The sequence below is a fragment of the Hyperolius riggenbachi genome, chromosome 9, assembly GCF_040937935.1.
Source record: "Hyperolius riggenbachi isolate aHypRig1 chromosome 9, aHypRig1.pri, whole genome shotgun sequence".
NCBI lineage: Eukaryota > Metazoa > Chordata > Amphibia > Anura > Hyperoliidae > Hyperolius > Hyperolius riggenbachi.
The window spans coordinates 246,059,293-246,083,485 of record NC_090654.1 but is presented as its reverse complement, the minus strand read 5'-3'; the positions used below and the strand labels follow the sequence as shown (position 1 = coordinate 246,083,485).

Here is a 24,193-nt window from a genome sequence, read left to right as displayed (position 1 = left end):
CTGCTCGCCGGTATAGTTCCCCATGATTCCCTGCACACAGCGTGCAGGGGAGCTGCGCTGTGTGTGGTCTTGTGTTAATTGAGGTCTGAAGGATATCTGACCTCAAATACCACAAGATCGCACACAGCACAGCTCCCCTGCGCGCTGTGTGCAGAGAATAATAAGGGGAACTGTAGCGGCGAACGGAGGGGGCTGAATTATGGACGGGCAAAGGGGAGGAAGAACTGCCACTTCCTCCCCGCACATATTTGACTCTTTGCTTCAGTCGAAGATTACGAATGAGCAGAACGGGGGCTACAGGGGGCACTGGAGGGGGGAGGATGGTGATGTGTGCTAGTCAGCACCATCCATCCAACAGCACCAGTAACAAAACATAAAGTATCCGGGGGGAGAGAACCAGGTCAGGGGTACTTTAAAGTAAACCCAAGGTGAAATCTGAAAGAAAAAAACCGTACCTAGGCTTCTGCTGTCCTCCTTGCCCCTACCACCATGTTCCTCCTTATGCACAAGCGCAGCCATACTGTACCTGTGCGAGTATGGACGTATCTGCCCACTAGCAAGGAGCCGCTTGTGCAGGAAGTTCGTAAATGGTGTGGACTTTGGGGGGATGTGAGGCCTTACCTTCCTTCTGGGAGTTTCACTCTACCCACCATGTCTACGCTGTCCTCTAAAGTCCACCATTTACGAGCCTCCCTTAGGGGAAGGTTCGTCTTGATATATTTATTTTTAAAGGTGCTTAGATCCCTCTCTCTTTAAAGAGAAACTCCAACCAAGAATTGAACTTTATCCCAATCAGTAGCTGATACCCCTTTTTACATGAGAAATATATTGCTTTTCACAAACAGACCATCAGGGGGCGCTGTATGACTGATTTTGTGCTGAAACCCCTCCCACAAGAAGCTCTGGGACCGCGGTACTTTTGGCAGTTTGTTACAATGTAACAAGGCTCACAGACAGGAATTAGCTGTTTACAGCTGTCTCTAACAGCCAAAACAGCTAGTAGCAGCTACATAACCTGCCCACAGTAAAAATGTCACCATGTAATAAATGTCAGAATTTTTACAGAAGATTTTACAATGGCCAAACACTGACTAAATCATTTATACATAATGATTGTAAAAATGAAGCACTTTTTTTATTACATTATTTTCACTGGAGTTCCTCTTTAAACCCTCACACAGCAAACATTTACTCTGAACACACAGCAACACTGTGCTTTTATCCAAGGTAAACCTCCGTGCTGCTGTCAGCTATATATTAAATTTGTTTCCTACATTAAAAAAAAATGTCAAGTATAGAAGCTCTACATCCACCTGGCCTGGTGGCAAGCCTAGTAATAGGAGCAAGGGTTTATGGTGTTAACCAATCACTTCGACATTGAATCAAAGAGATAAGCACTGTGGTCCACATATTACAAATTCACGTTCTGTTCCGAGTCCATATGCTCATCCCCAGGGCTGAACATGCCCATCTCTATAGAAAACGGGTGACAACAGTTGTGGGCCATATGAGGGCCATATGCAATTAACTTTTTCTCCCGAGTTTTCTCCTAGGAGATAATTTTTAATCTTCGATTTAGAATAACTTTATAGCACTTTGTAATGGAAAAAGTACCAAAAAGTAGATGAAAAAGTACTATTAAAATTATTTTGAGTATTTTTTGCTTGCTGGCGATTTACAATGCATTTTATTTTATTGGTGAGTTTAAAAATATCACCTAGGAGAAAACTCAGGAGAAAAAGTTAATTGCATATGGGCCCGAGTGTGAGTGTGTTTACCCTCAATGCCATCTTGCTATGCCTGTCAGCAGGTGGTCACAAAACATCACGCTCTTCAGTCTTCCCCTGGCCAAGCAAAACTGCTAGGTAAAAAGGGAAAAGAATTTATGGTGCTGTTCAAATTATCCCAGTCAGTGGCATAACTAAAAATGCATGGAGCCCACAGCATAACTTTGATGATCGTAAAGGGCGAATAGGGGAGGCTAGGGTGTGAACATTGGGGGCGGGGCGGGGCGGGGCAGCCCCCCCCCCCGATGTTCACACCCTAACCTCCCCTATTTGCCCTTTACGAGCTTGGGGGCCATCGCACAAGGGCCATAAAAAAGTGTAGCCATCAGGATCTTCACACTCATAAGTGGAGCAAATACCTGATCTGAAGTATAATCCCCTGTATTGAGAGGAAGGGAGAGTTGGCAGTTAACCTACAGCTCTGGGTCCCCCTCAGATGTGCTGATCCCCTCTACTTATGCCACTGCCTCCTTTACAGCAAAATTAGAGTCAAATAAATCCAACAGGGGTTGAATCGTATTTCTTCTTTAATATTGGGAGTTCTTTGCTGGAACCTCATCTTGACCCAACGTTTCTACTTCTCTGTTGCCATGATGTTGCTTGAAGCAGCTCGTCAGTTCACATGCTGACCATTTCCATGATGACGGCAGAGACTATGGCCTGCAGTGTTCTTCTGCTTAACTGGTGTGCTGCTTTTATGTATGAATCCAGCAGCATAATGCAGCTGGGTAAAGCGAGTCAGGTGACAGGTTTTAAAAAAATCCTTGTCTAGCTTGGTACACACCTTCAATTTTGATTGGCCAATTTTATCACCTCCATGTATTATAAAGGGCAGCAGATATTGAACACTATGAGCAGATTGTACAGGCAAACTCTCATACTACACGGAGGTGGTAAATTTGGTCAATGATTGGCCGATCAATATTAACCACCTAATGACAAGCTGACTTATAAAAATGTCCTGCTAGAGCCTCTTAATGGCTCCAGGGCGTTTTTATAACTCGAAAGTGCTGCTGTCGCTGTGCGCGTGCATGTGCGCGCTCCCGCGCATGTGAAAATAGTGGAAAAAAAACACCAAAGAAAAAATACACCTTTATTTCCAAATACTATATTGTCACCGTACTTTGTACTAGGGACATAATTAAAATCTTGTGATAACCAGAACAAATAGGCAGATAAAATGTGTGGGTTTTATGCACAGTAGCAGTGTTTATATTAGAACTATAGGGGATGAAATTGGAGAAATAGTGTATTTTTTCCCTTTAAAATGCATAGAAAATAAAGTAATTACTGAAAATAAATATCAACCCCAAAAAGCCCAATTGGTGGTGAAAAAAACAAGATACAGATCATTTCATTGTGATTAAGCTATTGGCATATAGAAGCGATGAGCACTGAAAGGTGAAAATCGCTCTTGTATGTTAGGGTAAAAACCGCTTTGGGGTGAAGTGGTTAAAGGTGTGAACCAGGCTTAAAGGAGGACTGTAGTGAGAAGTATATGGAGGCTGCCATATTTATTTGTATTTAAGCAATACCAGTTGCCTGGCTATTCCGCTGATCCTCTGCCTCTAATACTTTCAGCCTTAGGCCCTGAACAAGCATGCGGCAGATCAGGCGTTTCTGACAATTTTGACAGATCTGACAAGATTAGCTGCATGCTTGCTTCTGGTGAGATTCAGACACTTCTTCAGCCAAATAGCTCAGCAGGGCTGTCAGGCAACTGGTATTGCTTAAAAGGAAATAAGTATGGTAGCCTCCATATACCTCTCACCACAGTTCTCCTTTAAAGGAAACCGGAGACCACGTATATAGAAGAATGTATACTTACATGGGGTTTCCTTCAGCCCCCTGAACCCCATGGGCTCCTTTGCCGTCCTCCCAGGCGGCTCTGTTCATTCACAATCCTTCCGTTATGCAGGATTCAGGCATGTCAGTTGGGCTGCACTGCGCATGCGTGTCCGCATGCGTGTCCACACACGTGCCCCCATCATGCGCCCATTGCTGGGAGAGCTACGCACCTGCGCAGTACTACCTCTTTCAAAGTACAAACACCCTTTGCTGACTGGCAGAGAGAGCTGGTAAGGAAAGGCGATCCCCCTACACTCTCAGTATCTCTTTATGCTCATTATCACCCCATATAGCTGAGGAAAGTGTAGCTGCTGAGGAAGACCATTACAATTTTGTTAAATAATCCAGACTTACTGTATGACCTAAATGCTTGCTGTGGTTTGCTACCCACTTACTACTTATTAGTGCCTTATAGCCATCTGTTTCAGTAAATCCATGCCATCCAGGTGAGCCACTGTTGCTCTTTCTTTCCATCTATGACTATTTCTACAGCAATCATTCTCTGAGGCCACTTTCACAATGGTGCTTGGTGCAGTGTAACTTCTGCTTTGTAACGCGGCTTACAGCACTGCAATGTACCACTTATACGATGTTCACAGTGTGGTGGTAGCATTGCAGTAAAGCAGGTTGCAATATGGTAGCACACTTCATGCATTACTGTGAACGTGGCCTTAGGGCCCATTTACACTTAATCAGTTGGTGTGCGTTAGTGCGCAATTTTCCATAGCAGTGCATTGTGAAAAAGATTTCAGTTAAAACGCGTTAAGTGTGAAAGGTGCCATAGGAAAACATGGGAATTACTTTGAAAATCAGTTTTCTTTCAGTTATAACTGAGATATATGCACTATTGGTCTGACTGGACCACCCCTATAGGTACAGGGTACAAGAAAGAAAAATATCTTCATTAATAAAAACAATCGGTCAAGATTGAGATTATCCGTGTAGGGACCCCTCAATTCGTAAAAATGGTCTGCTGGGAATATGGCTTGCTACAAATGGTAAAATCTGTGAGGAGGTCCTGGCTGATCCCCCACCACTTTTACGTACTGTATGGAGTGGGGTGTAGCTATCCCTGAGGTCAATATACCATATACAAAGTCACAGCAGCCTATAGAGAGCACTCTACCCCACAGTAAGGTGTAATTTGCATCTAAATGCCTCAGCAGACATAGAGTTGGATAGAGGACTCGCTGGCAAGAGTTAAAAACAAGGTGCTATAGTTTTTATACAGTGCTGCTTTTATGCTATGTCTATAGCACCTTGATTTTAACTCTTGCCAGTGAGTTGCCAGACCATTTTTACGAATTGAGAGGTCCCTACATGGATAATCTCAATCTTGACCGATTGTTTTTATTAATAAAGATATTTTTCTTTCTTGTACCCTGTACCTATAGGGGTGGTCCAGTCGGACCAATAGTGCATATATCTCGTTTCCCTGGTACCTTTTCGAATAGTTCTTTGTCAGTTATAACAAAGCAACTAAAAGGGTAAAAGGGCCCTTAGTGTCTGGCTACTAATATGTGCACTACTTTGATGAGGAGTCTAGGAAGAGTTTTTATTTATAACTTCCAAGAGTTATGTAAGCAGCAGAAGGAGGGGTCATTTGAGGGTTTCCCATTGGTCTCAAATACGCTTTAGTTGTGTTCTACAGCAAAGACAAAAAGAATGTAGCACATTTCTAAAAATCAAATTAACTGTTTCAGGAAAGTTTATTGAATTCAAGTTTAGAGATTTTTGTTTTCAATGCAAAAAAAAAAGGAAAAAAAAAGAAAGAAAAAAAATCAAGTACAGAAATGTTTCCCAGCAGAATATTAGAACAGGCACCAAGCAAGACCTTTCAGACCCAGTTACTTCTTTAAAAAGCATTTTTGGCATCTTTCTTGTAGAATGGTGGTTACTATATGTGTTTGTAAATCTCTGCAGAAGACGGCTGAGGTCATGTCTAAAGTATAACTAACTGCTACAAGACAAGAAACTATTACTTGTACATATTTGGCTTTCAGGGATAACAAAGAGACAATCTGCATATTCAGCAGTGATGCATCGTGGGAGACATCATGTGCTCACTCCAAAATGAATAATCACAAATACCTTTTTTTTTTAAGAAGGCAAATTTCTGTTTTTCATTTAGCAAGAGGACTTTTTGGTCCTTTGAAGCCCCTTACACACTGCTAGTTCTGGTTCACCATGTGACTCAGTTTACTAATGTGAGAGCCTTGAAGTGTTTGCTATAAGAGGATAATGTAGGGAACCACTGTACACAACTTATGCAAATAGTGCAGCCTTATCTCAGCATCACTGACGGCGGTCACCAATAGGGCTCTCGTACGCCCCATCAGGTTCCTGAATTCAGTTGGTCTTCATGATACAGGCATCAAGGTGTGACCCCTCCCCACCAGCTTCGCCAACCGTTTCATAACAGACCTTGGCATCAAAAATCACACTGGCTATGGAAAACAGGTTTCTCAGTTTTATAGTCAGAATTTCATCCAAATTTAGAGACCCAAGGGGGCTCAGCAAAACTACACTAGTGTCAGCAGGCAGTGAAGCCAATGTGTTAAGGCAGGGGTAGGGAACCTATGGCTCGGGAGCCATATGTGGCTCTTTTGATGGCTACATCTGGCTCACAGGGGTTGATTCACTAAGCTACACTGTGGAAGCAGCGCAGCTTAGTGTGACAGCGCGGATAACATTTTCAAAGGAGGCAAGCTACTGCTGTAGCATGCACTACTAACTTACTCACACTTCCCCCAAAGCGAACGGCCGCTGCAATTGTCCCACCCTGGACCCTGTCAGGTCTAATGACTTTGTAGGACGAGATCCCCGCACTTTCATTGGCCCAATAGACTGTCACTTGACAAGCAGCCTATTGGGCCAAAGTGTGGGGATCTAGTCCTACAGAGTGAACAAACCCCAAAATCAGCTAGCTAATTGTACAAACTGTTAGTCGGTATTCCTCTTGTCTGGCTCTCGGGGAAATTGCTGATGTTGCTGAAACCCGAGAGAAGCTGAAGGCATGTCTGACACTTCCGCTGCCCGGAGGATCAACTGTGTACACACCACCATGGCAACAAGGACAAGAACACTCTGCTGCGCATGCGCACTGTCCCAGTTTGAAACATATTGTAAGGCTCTCACAGAATTACTTTTAAAATCTGTGGCGTTTATGGCTCTCTCGGCCAAAAAGGTTCCTGACCTCTGTGTTAAGGCATCGCTTGTTCATAACAAACTATGACCACTTTAAAGAGGAACCTTAACCCAAGATTGAACTTCATCCCAATCAGTAGCAGATATCCACTTCCCCATGAGAAAGCTTTACCGTTTTTGTCTAATAGTGCATCAGGGATGTTTTTGTGGATGATATTGTGGTGAAACTCCTCCCACAGTGTGATGTCATGACTATGGTCCTGACAGTTTCCTATCCGTGGCCTCGTTGCATTGTGAGAAATAATGGCTGTTGCCAACTGCCAAGCAAGCAGTATTTCTGCGTGTGTGCTTCCTATTTAATAAAATCCATGGTTTCTACGTCCATGCGCGTGTGTGTGTGTGTGTGTGTGTGTGTGTGTGTGTGTGTGTGTGTGTACCGCCGCACTGCTAAGGGTCAATTCACGGCCTCGCACATTTGCAGGAGCGTGCACGTCACTGCATCCTGTTATTAAACAGGCTAAAAAGATTAGTATATATTTATTTACTATGTATACCACACACACACAACCTTTTAGCCTATCGCATTATTACTGGGTGTATTTATAGATAAGGGCAGTTTGTGATGTCTGTTTCTTTCCATGCCTGCCAGCAGTAAAGATGATGACCTGCAGGTACACGCAAGATCAAACAATATTAACAAATTACTCAGAGTGTATAAATATTTCTTGATCTGTTTTCGTTTTTGTTTTTTAATGCCTCACTTTGCAATGTATCGGATTTATTTTCCCATCTAAGTTCCTCTTTAAAGTGACCCTACTGCAATAAACAAGCCAATACAGCTGATGTTTTTAGAAGAATTTATCTAGGTATTGTACTCATTCTAATGCTTCAGTATTAAGTTACTGACCAGGAATGTTATAAGAGAAATGTTTACCTTACTGGCTACATGCTTGTTCAAGCTCAATGACTAAGTATGGCTAACAATGGGATTTACATTGCAGGATGGGGCTGAGCTTGCAAACAAAAAGTGAAACCAGCTTGGATGTGCATCAGAACAGGCATTTCAGTAATGTTGCATAGGTAAATCTTGTTACATACGTAAAGGTTGATTACGAATGAACAATCTTTTTCAGCAAACAAATTCAACATTAATGAACATAAGTTATGTCAACTTGGCAAATGGAACCATTCCACAGAACGCTGAGAACACAGTAAACAGCTTTGGCTGAACTTGGACAGAAAGATATGAAACTGAGGTCTAAAAGGCAAGTTATACATTAATCTAGTAATACAGGTTTTAACTGCACATATTACCATTACACTTACTGTGTAATCATTGTCAATACTATTATGTAAATTGAAGCTAAAATGATTTAGTCCACTTCTTCAATGGTGGGTCCTCCTGCTCCTCCAGCAGCTCCACCAGCAGCTCCTCCACCTGCAGCTCCAGGCTTTGGTGCTCCACCCTGGTAAAGTTTGGTTATGATTGGATTGCACACTTTCTCCAGCTCTTTTTGCTGATGCTCAAATTCATCCTTCTCGGCCATCTGGTTCTTATCCAGCCAATCAAGAACAGTCTTGCACTTGGACAGAATCTTCTCTTTGTCCTGGTCGCTCAGTTTGCCCTTGAGCTTTTCATCTTCCACTGTCTGCTTGATTTGGTAGACATAGGACTCTAATCCGTTCTTAGCACCGACCCGCTCGCGGTTGGTCTCGTCTTCTGCCTTGTACTTCTCAGCATCGTTCACCATGCGGTCGATGTCCTCTTTACTCAGCCGGCCTTTATCATTGGTGATGGTGATCTTGTTTTCTTTACCTGTGCTTTTGTCAGCAGCAGTCACGTTCAGTATGCCATTTGCATCAATATCAAAAGTCACCTGAAATATTAAAATGCATCAGAATAAAACTGGTTCGCTTGGAAAACCGTTCAACACAATCTGAAGAACACAATTCAGGAACATTCTTGAAATTGCTGAAATGCATAAATACATCAATGCATCAAATACTATGAGATTTCCCTGCACTCCTATACTTTCAACACGAGTGTAAACGCTCAAAAAATGCAGCAGGACTGACAACTGCGATCAGGGAAAATTGTGTCACAGTTACAGAAATGGAGATGTAATCACGTGATTTTCATTAGTAAGCCCATGATCTTGTGCTCTGCACATCGCAATTGAGCCACAAAACACAGAATCACAGCCAGTCAAAGAAGCCCTTAGGGATCGTTTCCACTGGGGTGCCACATCCGTTCCCAAAATCGGACGCAGCACCCATGCTTTTTCGAATCGCAGCTGAATCACTATAGCCAGGCAATGAAGGGATTCAGATGCAAAGAATCTAAATGGCATGTGAATCGGACCACAAACCTATTGACTAAAAAAAGGAAGCATCTCCCCATCCAACTCGCATTCAGGGAAATGCTGCAAATATTGGAAGGAACAGAAACAGGCCCTTAGTGACGCAATAAGGGCTGGTTCAGATGGACGTTTGCAGAGCGTTTACAGCCAGCGTTCAGGGCTTGGTGTTAAACGCTCCCATTCAAGTGAATGGGAGCGTTTGTACCAAGCTTTCAAGCGCGTTTACACAAACGCGGCGTTTGGGTCCCGATTTTCTCTGGCGTTCAAGGAGCCCCTGGAAGCTACATGTAGCTTCCAGGGGAGGTTAACCGCGACGGCTAATGTCCCCCTAGGGGAAGAAAAAACGCGACCGCATCCAAACGCACGCGAACGCTGCTGAACGCGACGCCAGCAAACGCAACGCCTCCAAACGTCCGTCTGAACCAGCCCTAAACTAAACGCATTATAAATGTAAAGCCCAAAGCTAGATGTATATCTAATTATACCATCTGATAGCTTGATAAGTAGCATTCAAATGTTACCTTTTTGTAAAAGGTGACTGCTACAGTTGTTTTAAATTTTGATCATGCGACCAGCGTCACCCCAATGCGTTGCCAAGAGATCCGGCGTGCCGGACAGTCTCAGCTGAGCATTCCATTCCTTACCCTTCAGCTGAAAGCCGCTTCATTGTGCGCCAGGCTTCTCCTTCACTCCCCCCTTCTTTATAGCAACAGAACATGTCAGGAGGCTGTAGCCACACACCATGTCTGTACAGCACTTGGCCCTGTACTGTCGCCTAAGGGACCGAGTACCAATCCCTGCAGGCAACAATCTTTGTGCTTGTGTACACATCCTAAAAGACATCTTATAATGACAGTCCCGCACTGCAGCACATAAGGGGCTCTTCAGAAGAATTTGGCAGAAGGGTCCATGGGCCATCACCCAACATGGACAGAAATGCCCAGCCACCTTCATATTTGGTCAATGACAAGGACTCTCCATGCCATTCTGGATATAACCCTAATCCTGGAATGAATAGGACCCCCTCACTGTATTGCAAAAATATGCAGACGAATGTGTAATCTGTGCAGGCCACTAAGTAGTGTATCTGGTACTAGTTTGATCTCAGACGCTAGGAGTATCTGAACACACACTGCTGTTTCAGGCAGTATGATTGACCATCTTAGTAAAGGTGGCCATACACTGGTCGATTTGCCATCAGATTCGACCAACAGATAGATCCCTCTCTGATCGAATCTGATCAGAGAGGGATCGTATGGAAACCTTTACTGCAGATTGTGAATCAATTTCAGCCTGAAACCGATCACAATCTGTGGAGCTGCTGCTGCCGCCCTCCGCCCTCCACCCCCCCCCCCCCCCCCCGCATACATTACCTGTTCCGGCCGGCGCGAGTCCCCGCTGTCTTCTTCTCCGCTCCAGACCGTTCCTGCAGCTACTGAACTTCCTGTCCAGGGGAAGTTTAAACAGTAGTGGGCGCTCTACTGTTTAAACTTCCTGCCGGGACAGGAAGCTCTGTGTAGCTGCAGGAACGGTCTGGAGCGGAGCGGAGAAGACAGCGGTGACTTGCGCCGGCCGGAACAGGTAATGTCTACCCGCTGCATTGCGTCGGTCGTCGGGCATTCGAACGCCGCTATCGACGCACTCCCGACCCGCCGGCGACCGAGAAAAATCTTCCGCACGGATGGGTCGACGGGAACGATCGATTTCGGACGGAAATCGATCGTTCTGTCAGTGGTGTGCGCGGCGATTTCACAGCCGTTTCGATCACTGTGATCGAAACGGCTGTATATCGGCGGGAAAATCATTAGGTGTATGGGCCCCTTAAGAAATCTCACACTCTGGTACCTGTCAAGCCTTTCATTAGATTATGGACAGGGTGGAGGGAGAGTTGATAACACTGGATCAACTAAACATGGTCATTGTGCGTGACTACAATGAATGAAATGCACTCCTCTGTTGATATTCTGGATCAGCATTAGTCATAGTCTGTGTTAGGATTCTCCCTTCATACAAATGTAATGCTCATCTCTCCAGTTTACACTGTAAATTGCATCGTCTCCTAGCAACAGATACAAGAGCAGCTGACAAGGCTAAAGGGGCTGACAGCAGATTGAAATGGCACGGAGATCAGCAGGATGGTATATACAGCAGAACAGATAAAGAAGGTTTAGTGAAAAACTTATTTGTTCAGAACTCTTCCATGGAGCAAAATGCCACCAATGGAGTTGCAGAGCTCTTTCACACTACGCACAGTTTGCATACGTTAGGCTCAATACAAGGTGGAAAGAAAACTGCACAACTGATACTGCATGCATTTTTTTCTTTGCACGTCTTTAAAGCAAATCTGAAGAGAAGATAAACATGATATAAGGAATTGTATGCGTACTATAGCTAAGAAATAGGATATTAGTAGCAAAGAACAGAGTCTCATATTGTTTTCCAGTACAGGAAGAGTTAAAATAACTCAGTTATCTATGCAAAAGAGCTTCTCTGAGCTAGTTGACCAACTCATTCAAACTCTGTTTTCTGAAGAGCTTAAAGTGGACCTGTACTCAGAACTTCCTCTCTGCTCTAAAAGATAAGCTACAGCATAATAACCTTTAAAGAAAAACATTTCTTTGTTACAGCCAGGGCTGTGGAGTGTGTCCAAAAATCATCCAACACCGAATTTATGAAACTGCCGACTCTGACTCCTGGTACCCAAGATTGCTCGGACTCCACAGCCCTGGTTACAGCTTACAGAACTCCAGCAATGAATCTGCAGTGTGTCTACTTCCTGCTTTCATGGAAGCAGACAAAGGGTTAGCATCCTTGGTTTCAATATTAACTGTCGAATTTCTTGTTGACATAGCTGAGAGATCAAATTACACAAATTACACACAGGGTGCATTTCTCTTTGTTTTCCTTGTTTCCTGTGCAAGAGTTCAGGTCGGATTTAAACAGCCAAGAAAGAGTGAGAGAGCTTGAGATAAGGTTTTACTACAGGAAAGTTCAAAGGGTCTTTAGCTCTGCTTTGTTTTACAGCTTAAAATACAGAGTATGGGTTCTAAACTGCAACTGTGACAGTTTGATGCAATGTTATAAATACTGCTATATAAATGAAAATAAAAATATGAGACCATTTTCTTTGTTAGTAACGTTCTATCTATTAGCTGTACTACAAATACAATTTATTATCTCATAAGTTTATTTTCACTTCGTTGTGCATGCGTGGCCCAATCAGGCACGCTCTCTCCTGCGCAAGTGCGAAACACTCCCAGCCACATGGGTTAAGCCCCCTCTACACGATACGATTCTTTGTACAATTCTAATACGATTCTATTTACGATCCGATTAAAACCAACATGTCCGATGGAGATTCGATTCAATTCGATTTGCCATTATTTTGCAATGGCAAATCGAACTGAATCGAATCCTTCGCTCATAAACTAATTGATACATTTACCTTTGCTGTACCAAAATTATAAGATTGTGTTTAGTTATAATAAGTTGTGTAGTCCAGTGTTTCTCAATATTTTATTGGTATGTACCCCTTTTAAAACCCTGTACTCACCAAGTACCCCCTAGCATTTACTATTGCTTTTAATTAGCTAAAATACTAATTTGGTGTTATTTAAATAAGATTTAGCATTATCTAAAACTCTAAATTGGTTATTCTTGGTTAAGTACATCAAGCCTCAGTACCCCCTGGAACCATCAGAAGTACCCCCTGGGGTATGCGTACCACATGTTGAGAACCTATGGTGTAGTCAACACAGAAAATCTGATTAAATACATGACATGGTCCATGACATGCAGGTAAATGAAGGATTCTAGCACTTTGCCTCATCTAAGAATATACGCCTAGCTTTACACAGAAATCAAGTCACTTTCGAGCCAGTCTGAGGTCAAGCGACTAAAATAAAATCCGATTGGCTGTAAAATGATAGTGCAGCAGTCAAGGCAAGATTATACATTTTCTTGACCATCATGTGCTTAATGAAAGAATACCAAATGTAGCATGTTGAGGGCAATGTAAAGTAAGGAGAGAGAATGGGAAGCGACCGAGAAGCTGCAGCTGTTGAGGGAATACTACAGTAATCATCCAGGAAGAAGTAATCTATCTGGTCACTAATAAACAGAACAGGATTAGTCTGAAAGGATGAACAAAGCTAACACGCAACTTAAAATGGAACTCTAGGAAAGATTTGAGAGTTTGGATGGAATGATAAAGGATTAGAAGTTTTGAACCTTTTTTTAAAGGAACCTGGGGTGAGGTGGATATGGCAGCTGACTTATTTATTGCCTATTAAACAATGCAGGCTTCCTGGCATTCCTGCTGATCTCCTGCCTCTAATATTTTTAGCCCTAGACCCTGAACAAGTATACTGAATAGATTATCTGCATTAGGTGCATGCATGTTTCAGGTGTGAGATTTAGACACTATTGCAGCCAAAGATATCCGCAGGACTGTCAGGTGATATGTCAGCCTCCATATCCTTCTCCCCTCAGGTTCCTTTTGATCCTGCTGCATGGTTATGAGCACTTCCCTTCCCCTTGTTTGTGACAAATATGCATCCGCCTCCATGTGCCTCTCATCACAGGTTCTCTTTAAAGGGTACCTGTAGGGGAAAAAGTGCCACTACAGGGTACTCACCTTGGGAAAGGGAAACATCTAGATCCTTGAGAGGCTCCCCTCATTGTCCTCTTCCTTGCATCCCTGTGGCCCCCGAAAAGTCGCATGTCAACAGCTCACACATGCACAGTAGCATAGACCCATGTGGGCTCCAGCAGAAAAAGCATAAGTGCTACTGCGTATGCGTGAGCCATCTGCAACACCTTGGTTTCAGGGTCTTTTCGCTGGATAGAGTCAATGGAGGAGAACAGGGGAAGCCTCTCTGGAATCCAGAGGCTTCCCACTCCCAAGTATCTATTTGGGGGCATTGCAAAAGATTCAATTTAGTGTCCCCCAGTGTGTAGAGGTTTAGGCTAGGTTCACAGTGGTCAGTTGCATAACGCACATGTTATGAGTGTGAACTGCAATGGAGACTAGACTTTAACCTCCTTAGCGGTCTGGACGAGCTCAGCTTGTCCATTACCGCCAGAGGGTGCCGCTCAGGCCCTGCTGGGCCGATTTAGTTCAAATAAAAAGGAGCACACGCATCCGGCACTTTGCCAGCAGCGGCGAAAGAGGGTCCCCCCAGCCGCCCGAGCCCAGCGCAGCCGGAACAAACAGTTCCGGCCAGCGCTAAGGGCTGGATCGGAGGCGGCTGACGTCCATGACGTCACTCCGCTCGTCGCCGTGGCGACGAGGAAAGCGAAACTGATCGCCGGAGGCGGGCATGCAGTTGGCTGCATGTAATAGTTTTTTTTTTTATTAAAAAAAACCCCTCCCGCAGCCGCCCTGGCGATCTTAATAGAACGCCAGTGTGGTTAATACAAAGCCTGCATGCAGCAAGTAAGAATAACGCAATCGGTTACAATGCAGTACTGTGAACGTGCACTGAATTGTATGGGCACTGAGTTGAGATGAAGAACTAATCTGGAACGCAACTGACCATTGAACAGGGCCTCAATCATTACTTCCCCTACATATACAGTTAGTGTTTTAGTGTTAGTCCCCTTCAAAAAGAGCTTTACTGAATATAAATTAATGATTAAAATTATTCATGTTTTTACAATATTCATTTATAAATTATGTAGTCAGTGTTTACCCAATCTTTCCTCACCCAGATTTACATTTATCACAGATGGCGACATTTTAATGCAGCTAGCAAAGTGAATCACTTCAAATTTCACAACAAGCAAACTGCAGCGAGTCCCTGTGGAATAGGCCTAGTCAGGTCTATGTTGCCGGTGCACACTGTGTATTACTGGGATTTGATAAAACGCAAGTTTGAAGCCAATTGAGTGCCTCCTTCGTATTTACTACACTTCAAATTTCAGACAGAAGAAAAAACCCTCGGAGCAACCAAAGAACAGCTGAGTGGAGACACAGCAAGGCTCCACAGCGGATTGGAGGACAGAACTCACATGACCAAACAAGAAGTCCAATGGAGTGGGAGTGAAGCAAGTTGGATTATGGAGGAGTGGCAGAGAAATTGCAGACAGTCCATGTTACATTGGTGCAACCAGGCAGGCACCACTGCTGGTTAAAGGACAACTAAAAAAAAAAAAAAAGTTAAAAAAGAATGAAATACTTACCTTGGTACTGTAGTAGGAAGCTAATGCATAGTCTAGAGCAGGGGTCCCCAAACATTTTGGGTTGAGGGCCGGGTCAACATACTTCAGACCGCTGGTGGGCCGGAGTAAACATAAAATGATGTAGAAGTCTTTGCGGACCAGACAGTGAAGCTTACCCAGGTGACAATCTGCAAGCCAATTGGACAGCAGTGTCACCTGATGTGGAATTTGATTGGAAACCAGCAAAATTTCTGCTTTCTGGCTTCCATGTGGATGGGGGGTGCTGCACTGCTATTCCATATGTGGACCACCAATATTTAAAGATGTAGCTGACTGCATTTATAAGCAATACATTTTCTGTGTGGGGGGCCGGTAAGAAAGCCTTAGGGGGCCACATTCGGCCCGCGGGCCTTAGTTTGAGGACCACTGGTCTAGAGGCTTCTCGCATCTTCTTACACCCCCCATTCCAGCAAAGGGTCCCTTCAAATATTTCTCCCTCAGTGTACAAGGGCTTCCTTCTACTGGGCATGCTCAGACCTAACTCATTCACGACCAGTTGGGATGCGCTAGTCCAAGACCAGGAGTGCTTCCGGAAGAAGCTTATTTTACCGGTTGCAGTTTAGAGGAACCCTTTGTTGGAACTATGGGGTGTGAGCAGAGACCAGAAGCCTCATGACTATGCAGAGGCTTAACACTACTGATGCAAGCATCTAATGTTTTAGTTTAAAAACGCTTTAGGGATACTTTTAATGGTACATACACATGGGTTACAACTGTCGCTGCAATTGCGCGCGTCTGAGCTGTCGCCGGACGCAACTGTCGCTAGTCCGGACTAGCGACAGCAACTCCATACACAATGTATGGAGCTTCCGGCGGGGGGGAGGAACCTTTGGCGACAGCTTCCGCCGCTTCCCAAAGGCAGAGACGTGTAGCCAGCTGTCGCACGGGCAGAGCTGTCGCACGCGCGTCCCCTGTGCGCTAGCGACTAGCCACAAAGGTCCCCCGTGTGTACTTAGCTTTAGGCTGTCAGTGACTGTGACTTGTGTCAGAATGGAAGAAGAGCATCTCCCAATGTGCATCTGCTCACTTGATAGTTTACAGCTCACACCGTTAGCTGCCTGCCTACAGGATATAGACTAGGCACCATATAGGTGTGCTTTGGCAACTTTGAACATTGCCCTTTATGGGCTTAGGACACTTTCAGGTATACAAAGCTAATATACCCAGGATTAAGTGAAGAAACGGAGACTATCATCTCAGGGTATACTAGTTTTAGCGTCAGAATTCACTTGTTTGGTATACAAGCACTATGATTGATTCCTACAGACAACACGCACAAACAATTCCCACGTATGGCCTTGGGCTGCTCTCAAGGCTAAGGTTGTTCTAGTACAACTGAAGACGCCAGTAATAGCATGTGACTAGATATGTAATGGAGTATTGTACTACACTACCCTGCTTCCAAGCTTTCTGTATTAACTAAAGGGGTATTCCATTTGTTGACAACGTGAAACGATTCAAGGACTAAAGATAACCAATCATGCCGAGTCACAAAAAAAACAAAACAAAAAAAAAACACCTTTCTGCCATGATTAGAGAGGTTGACAGCTAGCCAAGGGGAACATTTTTAGAGAAACTTGTAAGATACAGGAAGAAAACAACCAATAGCCCAATATAGTGCATTATATTAGTACACCAGGAGGTAATGTGACGTATCAAACGAGAGTAAATATTCTCACAAGTCACAGGTTACCTCCAAGGTAACCACTATAAAAGCAAGAGGTTAGGACAAACCGCATTGGCTTCAATTCTGGTAGGGTTATCAAACAAATTATCTCATGTGAGTTAATGACTTTTAGCAATTCTGGTAGGTTTTATTCATGTTTTACCTCATGAGGTAAATTATGAGGTAAATTGTGAGGTAATTTACCGAAAATAGCTATTCTAATGGAAATTAGGGGGCATGTTAGCACATAATTTACCGATCAGTTTAAGACCTGCCTGTACCTGGGGGTAAAGTCAATTTATATGCATTTTGCAGTTTTTAGTGGAGTTCCTATTGCGGGTTTTAGTGTCGCTCCTATTCAGTTTGTGTAATAGAAATGAATAGTAGAAATAAAACTCCAAATATTTACTGGATTTTTTTTTTTTAAAGGGATGCCTATAAACATACTTTTCATAGGTTGCTACATAATCAAATACACCTTCCCACCTCTAAAAAAAGACATCTTCCAAAGACTATCCTAACTTATGGAGGACAATTAAGATCATTATTTATTAACTGCATGCTTACCGCTGAAATAACTCATGTTTTACCTCACTTTATGCATTTACCTCACATTTTACCTCATGTTTCTAAATGGAGAAAAATCTTTCAGAATTGCTAAAAAAGAGGAAAATACCTCATGAGGCATTTTACCTACAAAAAAAAAATATTTACCTGACATAGCTACCAGAATTGAGGCCATTGTAAGCAAAATACAGGGTGGGTCATTTATATGGATACCCTTAATATGGCCATCTATATAGATACATCATTTTATGTGAATGGTGAAGTGAACAAACAAATCCACCGCTATTGGTCTGACACTAACCCACATTGGATAGATCCCTCCAATACTGTTAGAACAAAAAAATGGATGGTATGGTGTGGTAAATGGGGGATTATCCATAGATAAGGCGTATCCATATAAATGGCCCATCCTGTACATTATTTCTGGAATTGGGAAAAGAACAGTCATATTGCGGGACTGGTGTGCAATACCATGCATACAGTAAATTATACAGTACATAAATAGTCCTTTCAATACCTGTGTTCATTGAGCCCTTCTAAGATTACTAGCCAGAAGGTATATTGGAAACTTGAATATCTCCCAACTGTCCCTCTTTTTATTTGTCCCCTTTTCAAGACTAATGTACAGATTTTCAGTAGAAAAATACATATATTGACTCTTTACTCCCATCAATTAAATTGATATATTTCTTGTTTTCAGATGTTAAAATAAATAAAAGCTACTGTTAGAAAGGACCAGGGTGGTTCAAATGATAAAACTACATCTTTTGATTCTGAACTATTTGCGATACGAAGGGTGTGGCGGGGACAGGGCTGTGGAGTCGGAGCAATTTTGGGGAAGGTTTCATTAACTTGAGTCAGATGATTTTTGTACCAGCTCCACAGCCCTGGTAAGTATTAGACTAAGGAGTCAGAGTTGAAAAGTCAGAGTCGGAGGTGTCATAAACTGAGGAGTCGGTTGATTTTTGGACCGACTCCACAGCCCTGGGTGGGGGTGTGATTAGAGGTGTGGCAGGGGTGGGTCTATAAGTGTCCCTCTTTCTTATCTCAAAAAGTTGGGAGGTATGAACTTGGTTTTCACCCTGGGCAGAATCAAAATATCAAAGTGTTACAAGACATTATAGATGGTCAAGGAGAAGCAAATAACTGACTCGCATGCAAATTTAATGCAGATTGTATACAGCTTAAAACCATCCTAAAGGGGCCCATACACCTAACGATTTTCCCGCCAATATACAGCCGTTTCGATCACAGTGATCGAAACGGCTGTGAAATCGCTGCGCACACCGCTGACAGAATGATCGATTTCCATCCGAAATCGATCGTTCCCGTCGACCCATCCGTGCGGAAGATTTTTTTTTCGGTCGCCGGCGGGTCGGGAGTGCGTCGTTAGCGGCGTTCGAATGCCCGACGACCGACGCAATACAGCAATAATACATTACCTGCTCCAGCCGGCGCGAGTCCCCTGGTCTTCTTCTCCGCTTCGGGCTCCAGAGTTACACAGAACTTCCTGTCCGGGCAGGAAGTTTAAACAGTAGAGCGCCCTCTACTGTTTAAACTTCCCCTGGACAGGAAGTTCAGTAGCCGGAGCGGCGAAGAAGACAGCGGGGACTTGCGCCGGCCGGAACAGGTAATGTATGCAGGGGGCAGCAGCGGCAGCTCCACAGATTGAGATCGGTTTCAGGCTGAAATCGATTCACAATCTGTTTGCAGTAAAGGTGGCCATACAATCCCTCTCTGATCTATCTGTTGGTCGGATCTGGTGGCAAATCGACCAGAGTATGGCCACCTTAATCAAATGCCACTTCCTGTCATTTCTGATTGATCCATTTACAGGCTGCATGCAAGTCATATTATTTGCTTGTCATTGACCTAAACAGGACCAGTCTCTCTCACCTGATCTAAAAAGTTCCCTTACCCCAAGTATGCACAATTGGATGTTTTTACTAAAAGCAGTTATAGCCTTAGTCCAAGAGAGAAACAAACCATGTTTTCAGGTTTTTGTTTTTTTTAACCCTCGAGCAGATATGTGACTTTCCAACTCTGTGGGCATCTGCCCCACCTCTCTCTTCAATAGAAAGCAAGGTACACATTAAAAATTCTAAGCAGTTTCTTGCCTTCAGCCATAGACTTTCGACCTAACACACCTTAATCAGCATGCTGAACTGGGTGTGTGAGCTATTTGTCAGATTTGGGTCTACCTAGACCTACAGGGCTACTGCAAGCAAATAGAACACCTGGAATAGAACATCTGGGCTTAAGGCTGGGTGCACACTAGGGCAATTAGTGGTCATTTTGCCACTTGGCATCATATGCAGAACGCCACACACTCCCTACAGGCCACCTAAGATTGTATCCCTTTGTTTGCTATGCGCATTTATGTTGCAGGAAAAGAACTGCAAAACAAACTATCTTAAATAAGAATGTGAGGAGCAGTTTTATCAAAACTAATGCAAGAAAAATCTGTAAAAAAATAAATCCTCCGAAAACATATTGAGAGAGAGAGAGAGAGAGAGAGAGAGAGAGAGAGAGAGAGAGAGAGATATGAGTTTTTTCGTAGGTGATATTTTTAAACTTGTCAATAACAAGCTGTTTAAGCCACCAGAAAGTAAGAAAATCTTGATAGTACTTTTTCTACTACTTTTTGGTACTTTTTTTTTTGTTAAAAAGTGCTGGAAATGTATTTTAAATTGAAAGTCGAAAATTGTCTCCCAGGAGAAGCTGTGGTGAAAAAGGTAATTGCATATGGGCCAGAGAGAAGAGGAGAGAAAGAGAAGAGAGAAAAAGATGAGGAGAAAGAGAAGAAGAGAGTGTGTTTTTTCAAAATTAATCTAGCAGATGACAGCAGATTACCTCGATCTGGGGCACCCCTCTAGGTGCAGGAGGAATCCCAGTCAAGTCAAATTTGCCAAGAAGATTGTTGTCCTTTGTCATAGACCTCTCACCCTCGTACACCTGGATCAGCACGCTGGACTGGTTGTCCGAGTAGGTAGTAAAGGTCTGCGTTTGCTTGGTGGGAATGGTGGTGTTCCTCTTGATGAGAGCCGTCATCACCCCTCCAGCTGTCTCAATGCCCAGGGACAGTGGGGCCACATCTAGCAGCAACAGATCCTGCACCTTCTCAGACTTGTCCCCAATCAGGATGGCTGCCTGCACCGCTGCCCCATACGCCACTGCTTCATCTGGATTAATGCTCTTGTTGAGCTCTTTGCCATTAAAGAAGTCCTGCAGCATCTTTTGGATTTTGGGGATGCGGGTTGAGCCACCAACCAGCACAATCTCATGGATCTGTGCTTTATCCAGTTTGGCGTCACGCAGCGACTTCTCCACCGGCTCCAGAGTACCACGGAACAAGTCACCATTCAGCTCCTCAAAGCGAGCACGGGTGATGGAGGTGTAAAAGTCAGTGCCCTCATACAGAGAATCAATCTCAATGCTGGCCTGGGTGCTGGAGGACAGGGTGCGCTTGGCACGTTCACAGGCGGTCCTCAAGCGTCGCACTGCCCGTTTGTTGCTACTAATGTCCCGCTTGTGCTTACGCTTGAACTCTTCCACAAAGTGGGTGACCATACGGTTGTCAAAGTCCTCACCACCCAGATGGGTATCACCAGCTGTGGACTTCACCTCGAAGATGCCATCATCAATGGTCAGCACCGACACATCAAAGGTACCTCCACCGAGGTCAAAGATAAGCACATTGCGCTCCCCAATGCTTTTCTTGTCTAGGCCATAGGCGATGGCAGCAGCGGTGGGCTCGTTGATTATACGCAGCACATTGATGCCAGCGATGGTGCCTGCATCTTTGGTGGCCTGGCGTTGTGAGTCATTGAAGTAGGCAGGAACAGTGATGACAGCGCTAGGAACATTCTTACCCAAGTATGCTTGAGCAATCTCCCTCATCTTGATTAGCACCATGGATGAGATCTCCTCTGGGAAGAAGGTCTTCATCTCGCCTTTGTAGTCAACCTGCACCTTTGGCTTTCCCCCATCACTGACCACTGTAAAGGGCCAGTGTTTCATGTCAGCCTGCACAGTGGGGTCATCAAAGCGCCTGCCAATCAACCGCTTGGCATCAAATATTGTATTATTAGGGTTCATGGCCACCTGGTTCTTGGCTGCATCTCCTATTAGTCGCTCTGTGTCTGTGAAGGCAACATAGCTCGGGGTTGTGCGGTTGCCTTGGTCATTGGCTATAATTTCCACCTTCCCATGCTGGAAGACCCCCACACATGAGTATGTGGTACCCAGGTCAATACCCACAGCTGTGCCGACTCCAGACATGGCTTCCTTCCTCCTATCTTCCTCGTCTCCTGACAGAGAACTGCGCAACAGAGCTCCTCGCGTCTCGCGATGACTTTTATACTCTCCCGCCCTCCACGCTCATTGGCTACGCCCGCTGTTCTGTCGCCGCCGTCAGCCAATCATGTCCGCAAGCTGCTCCAGCCCCCTCAGCGCGAGTCCTAATATCGTATTTTCACAGGACAGAACGTTTCGTAGCCGCCCGTTCCCGTGTTGTAGGCAGGAACAGCTGTTTCTGGGCAAGTCGCTACCACGGCAACGATGTTTGTGTCTGGCGAGAGGCGAAGGGACGGGGGCGTGTCCTGATAAACACACTGCCACTCAACCTGTGCAGAGAGCACGTGCGTATGTGATGGTGGGCGTGGTCCCTTTTCCTGGTATGATGTGTTCGCAAAACCTTCATTCCTCAGTTTAATGGCAAATGCCTGTGTTACGCGGGTGGGAGGCATTTATCCTTATTTGGTGCCGTAGACTGATCCTAGGATTCCTTGAAGTACTGTAGGAATTTGATAACGTACGAACTGAGAAAAATAAATATAGTGAGTCATCTGTAAACAATTACAGTGGTGCTTCTGCAATGCTGAGCTGGTCAGCAAGATTATTTATCATCTATCTATATGGTACAAGACTGAGCGTAGTGCTGTGACAACACTCCCCTAATGCAAATGCTAAGGTTACTTGCACGCTATAAGCCTGCCCTGATCCTATTCACTTTTTCTCAAGTTTTCTCCCAGGAGATCATTTGTCATCTTTTTAAAATAAGTTTTACAATAAAAAAAGTACTGTCAAAATGATCCTATATAATAAAACCCTAACTGTACCTGCGTCATCCTCCTGTCCCTGCGTCCTGTGTGTTTTGGCTACTGCGCATGTGTAGCTGTTGGGACAGGAGGAGGATGGGGTCAGAAGGGGTGGGCGGGCCGGTGCGCGCGCTGACAGGCGGCAGTGGCGGCGCTGAGAGAGACTTAAAGGTGGCCACTAATGATCCAATCTTTTTCATCCAATCTTACCATTTCTATGTAATATAAGGTAACTGCCTGAAGTATCCATTCAGTATATTCACTCAATTTACCCTTATACTACATAGATTGTAGTAAGATTGGATGAAAAAGATTGGATCATTAGTGGCCACCATTAGAGCCGTTTTTAAACGGGCTTAGGTCTACTAGTTCTAAATATTTTCTTGCCAGCAGCAGTAGCAACCAGTGGCTGCTACTGCTGCTGGCACAGTGGCAGCTCAACACCAGTGGATTCTGCTGCTGGCAGTGGCGGCTGATGACCAGTGGCTGCTATAGTGGTGGCTGATAGCCAATGGCTGCTACTGCTGCTGGCACAGTGGTGGCTGATAACCAGTGGCTGCTGCTGGGACAGTGGCAGCTGATGACCAGTGGCTTCTACAGCTGCTGATACAGTGGCAGATGATAACCAGTGGCTTCTGCAGCTGCCGGCACAGTTGTAGCTGATAACCAGTGGCTGCTACTGCTGCTGGCACAATGGCGGCTGATGACCAGTGGCTGCTACTGCTGCCAACACAGTTGTGGCTGATAACCAGTGGCTGCTACTGCTGCCGGGACAGTTGTGGCTGATAACCAGTGGCTGCTACTGCTGCCGGCACATTTGTGGCTGATAACCAGTGGCTGCTACTGCTGCCAGCACATTTGTGGCTGATAACCAGTGGCTGCTACTGCTGCCGGCACAGTGGCGGCTGCTAATCAGTAGCTATTACTGCTGCTTGCACAGTGGCAGCTGATAACTAGTGGCTACTACTGCTGCCGGCACAGTGGCGGCTGCTAATCAGTAGCTATTACTGCTGCTTGCACAGTGGCAGCTGATAACTAGTGGCTACTACTGCTGTCGGCACAGTTGTGGCTGATAACCAGTCACTGCTACTGCTGTGGCACAGTGGCGTCTGATGATCAGTGGCTTCTACTGCTGCTGGCACAGAGGCGGCTGATGACCAGTGGCTGCTACGCACAGTGGGACCCTGATGACCAGTGGCTTCTACTGCTGCCGGTACAGTTGTGGCTGATAACTAGTGGCTGTTACTGGAATAGTGGCAGCTGATGACCAGTGGCTGCTACTGCTGCTGACACAGTGGTGGCTGCTAATCAGTGGCTGTTACTGCTGCTGACACAGTGGTGGCTGCTAATCAGTGGCTGCTACTGCTGCTGGCATAGAGGCGGCTGATAACCAGTGGCTGCTTCTGCTCCTGGCGAGTGGCTACCACGACCTTCAGAGTGGCAGCTGCTAGCGGGTGGCTACTGCTGGCGAGTGGCTACCGCTGGAAAGTGGCTATC

The 24,193-nt window shown here is 44.7% G+C and overlaps 1 protein-coding gene across 1 annotated transcript; it reads right to left on the bottom strand.

Moving 5' to 3' along the window:
• Positions 1-5,325: 5,325 nt before the first annotated feature.
• Positions 5,326-22,081, bottom strand: HSPA2 (heat shock protein family A (Hsp70) member 2). Its single transcript, XM_068254247.1, has 2 exons — positions 20,451-22,081; positions 5,326-8,659 (listed from the first exon to the last, which is right to left on the bottom strand). Exons 1-2 carry the CDS (start codon positions 21,876-21,878, stop codon positions 8,156-8,158), a joined length of 1,932 nt encoding a protein of 643 aa, XP_068110348.1. The 5' UTR covers positions 21,879-22,081; the 3' UTR covers positions 5,326-8,155.
• Positions 22,082-24,193: the final 2,112 nt, after the last annotated feature.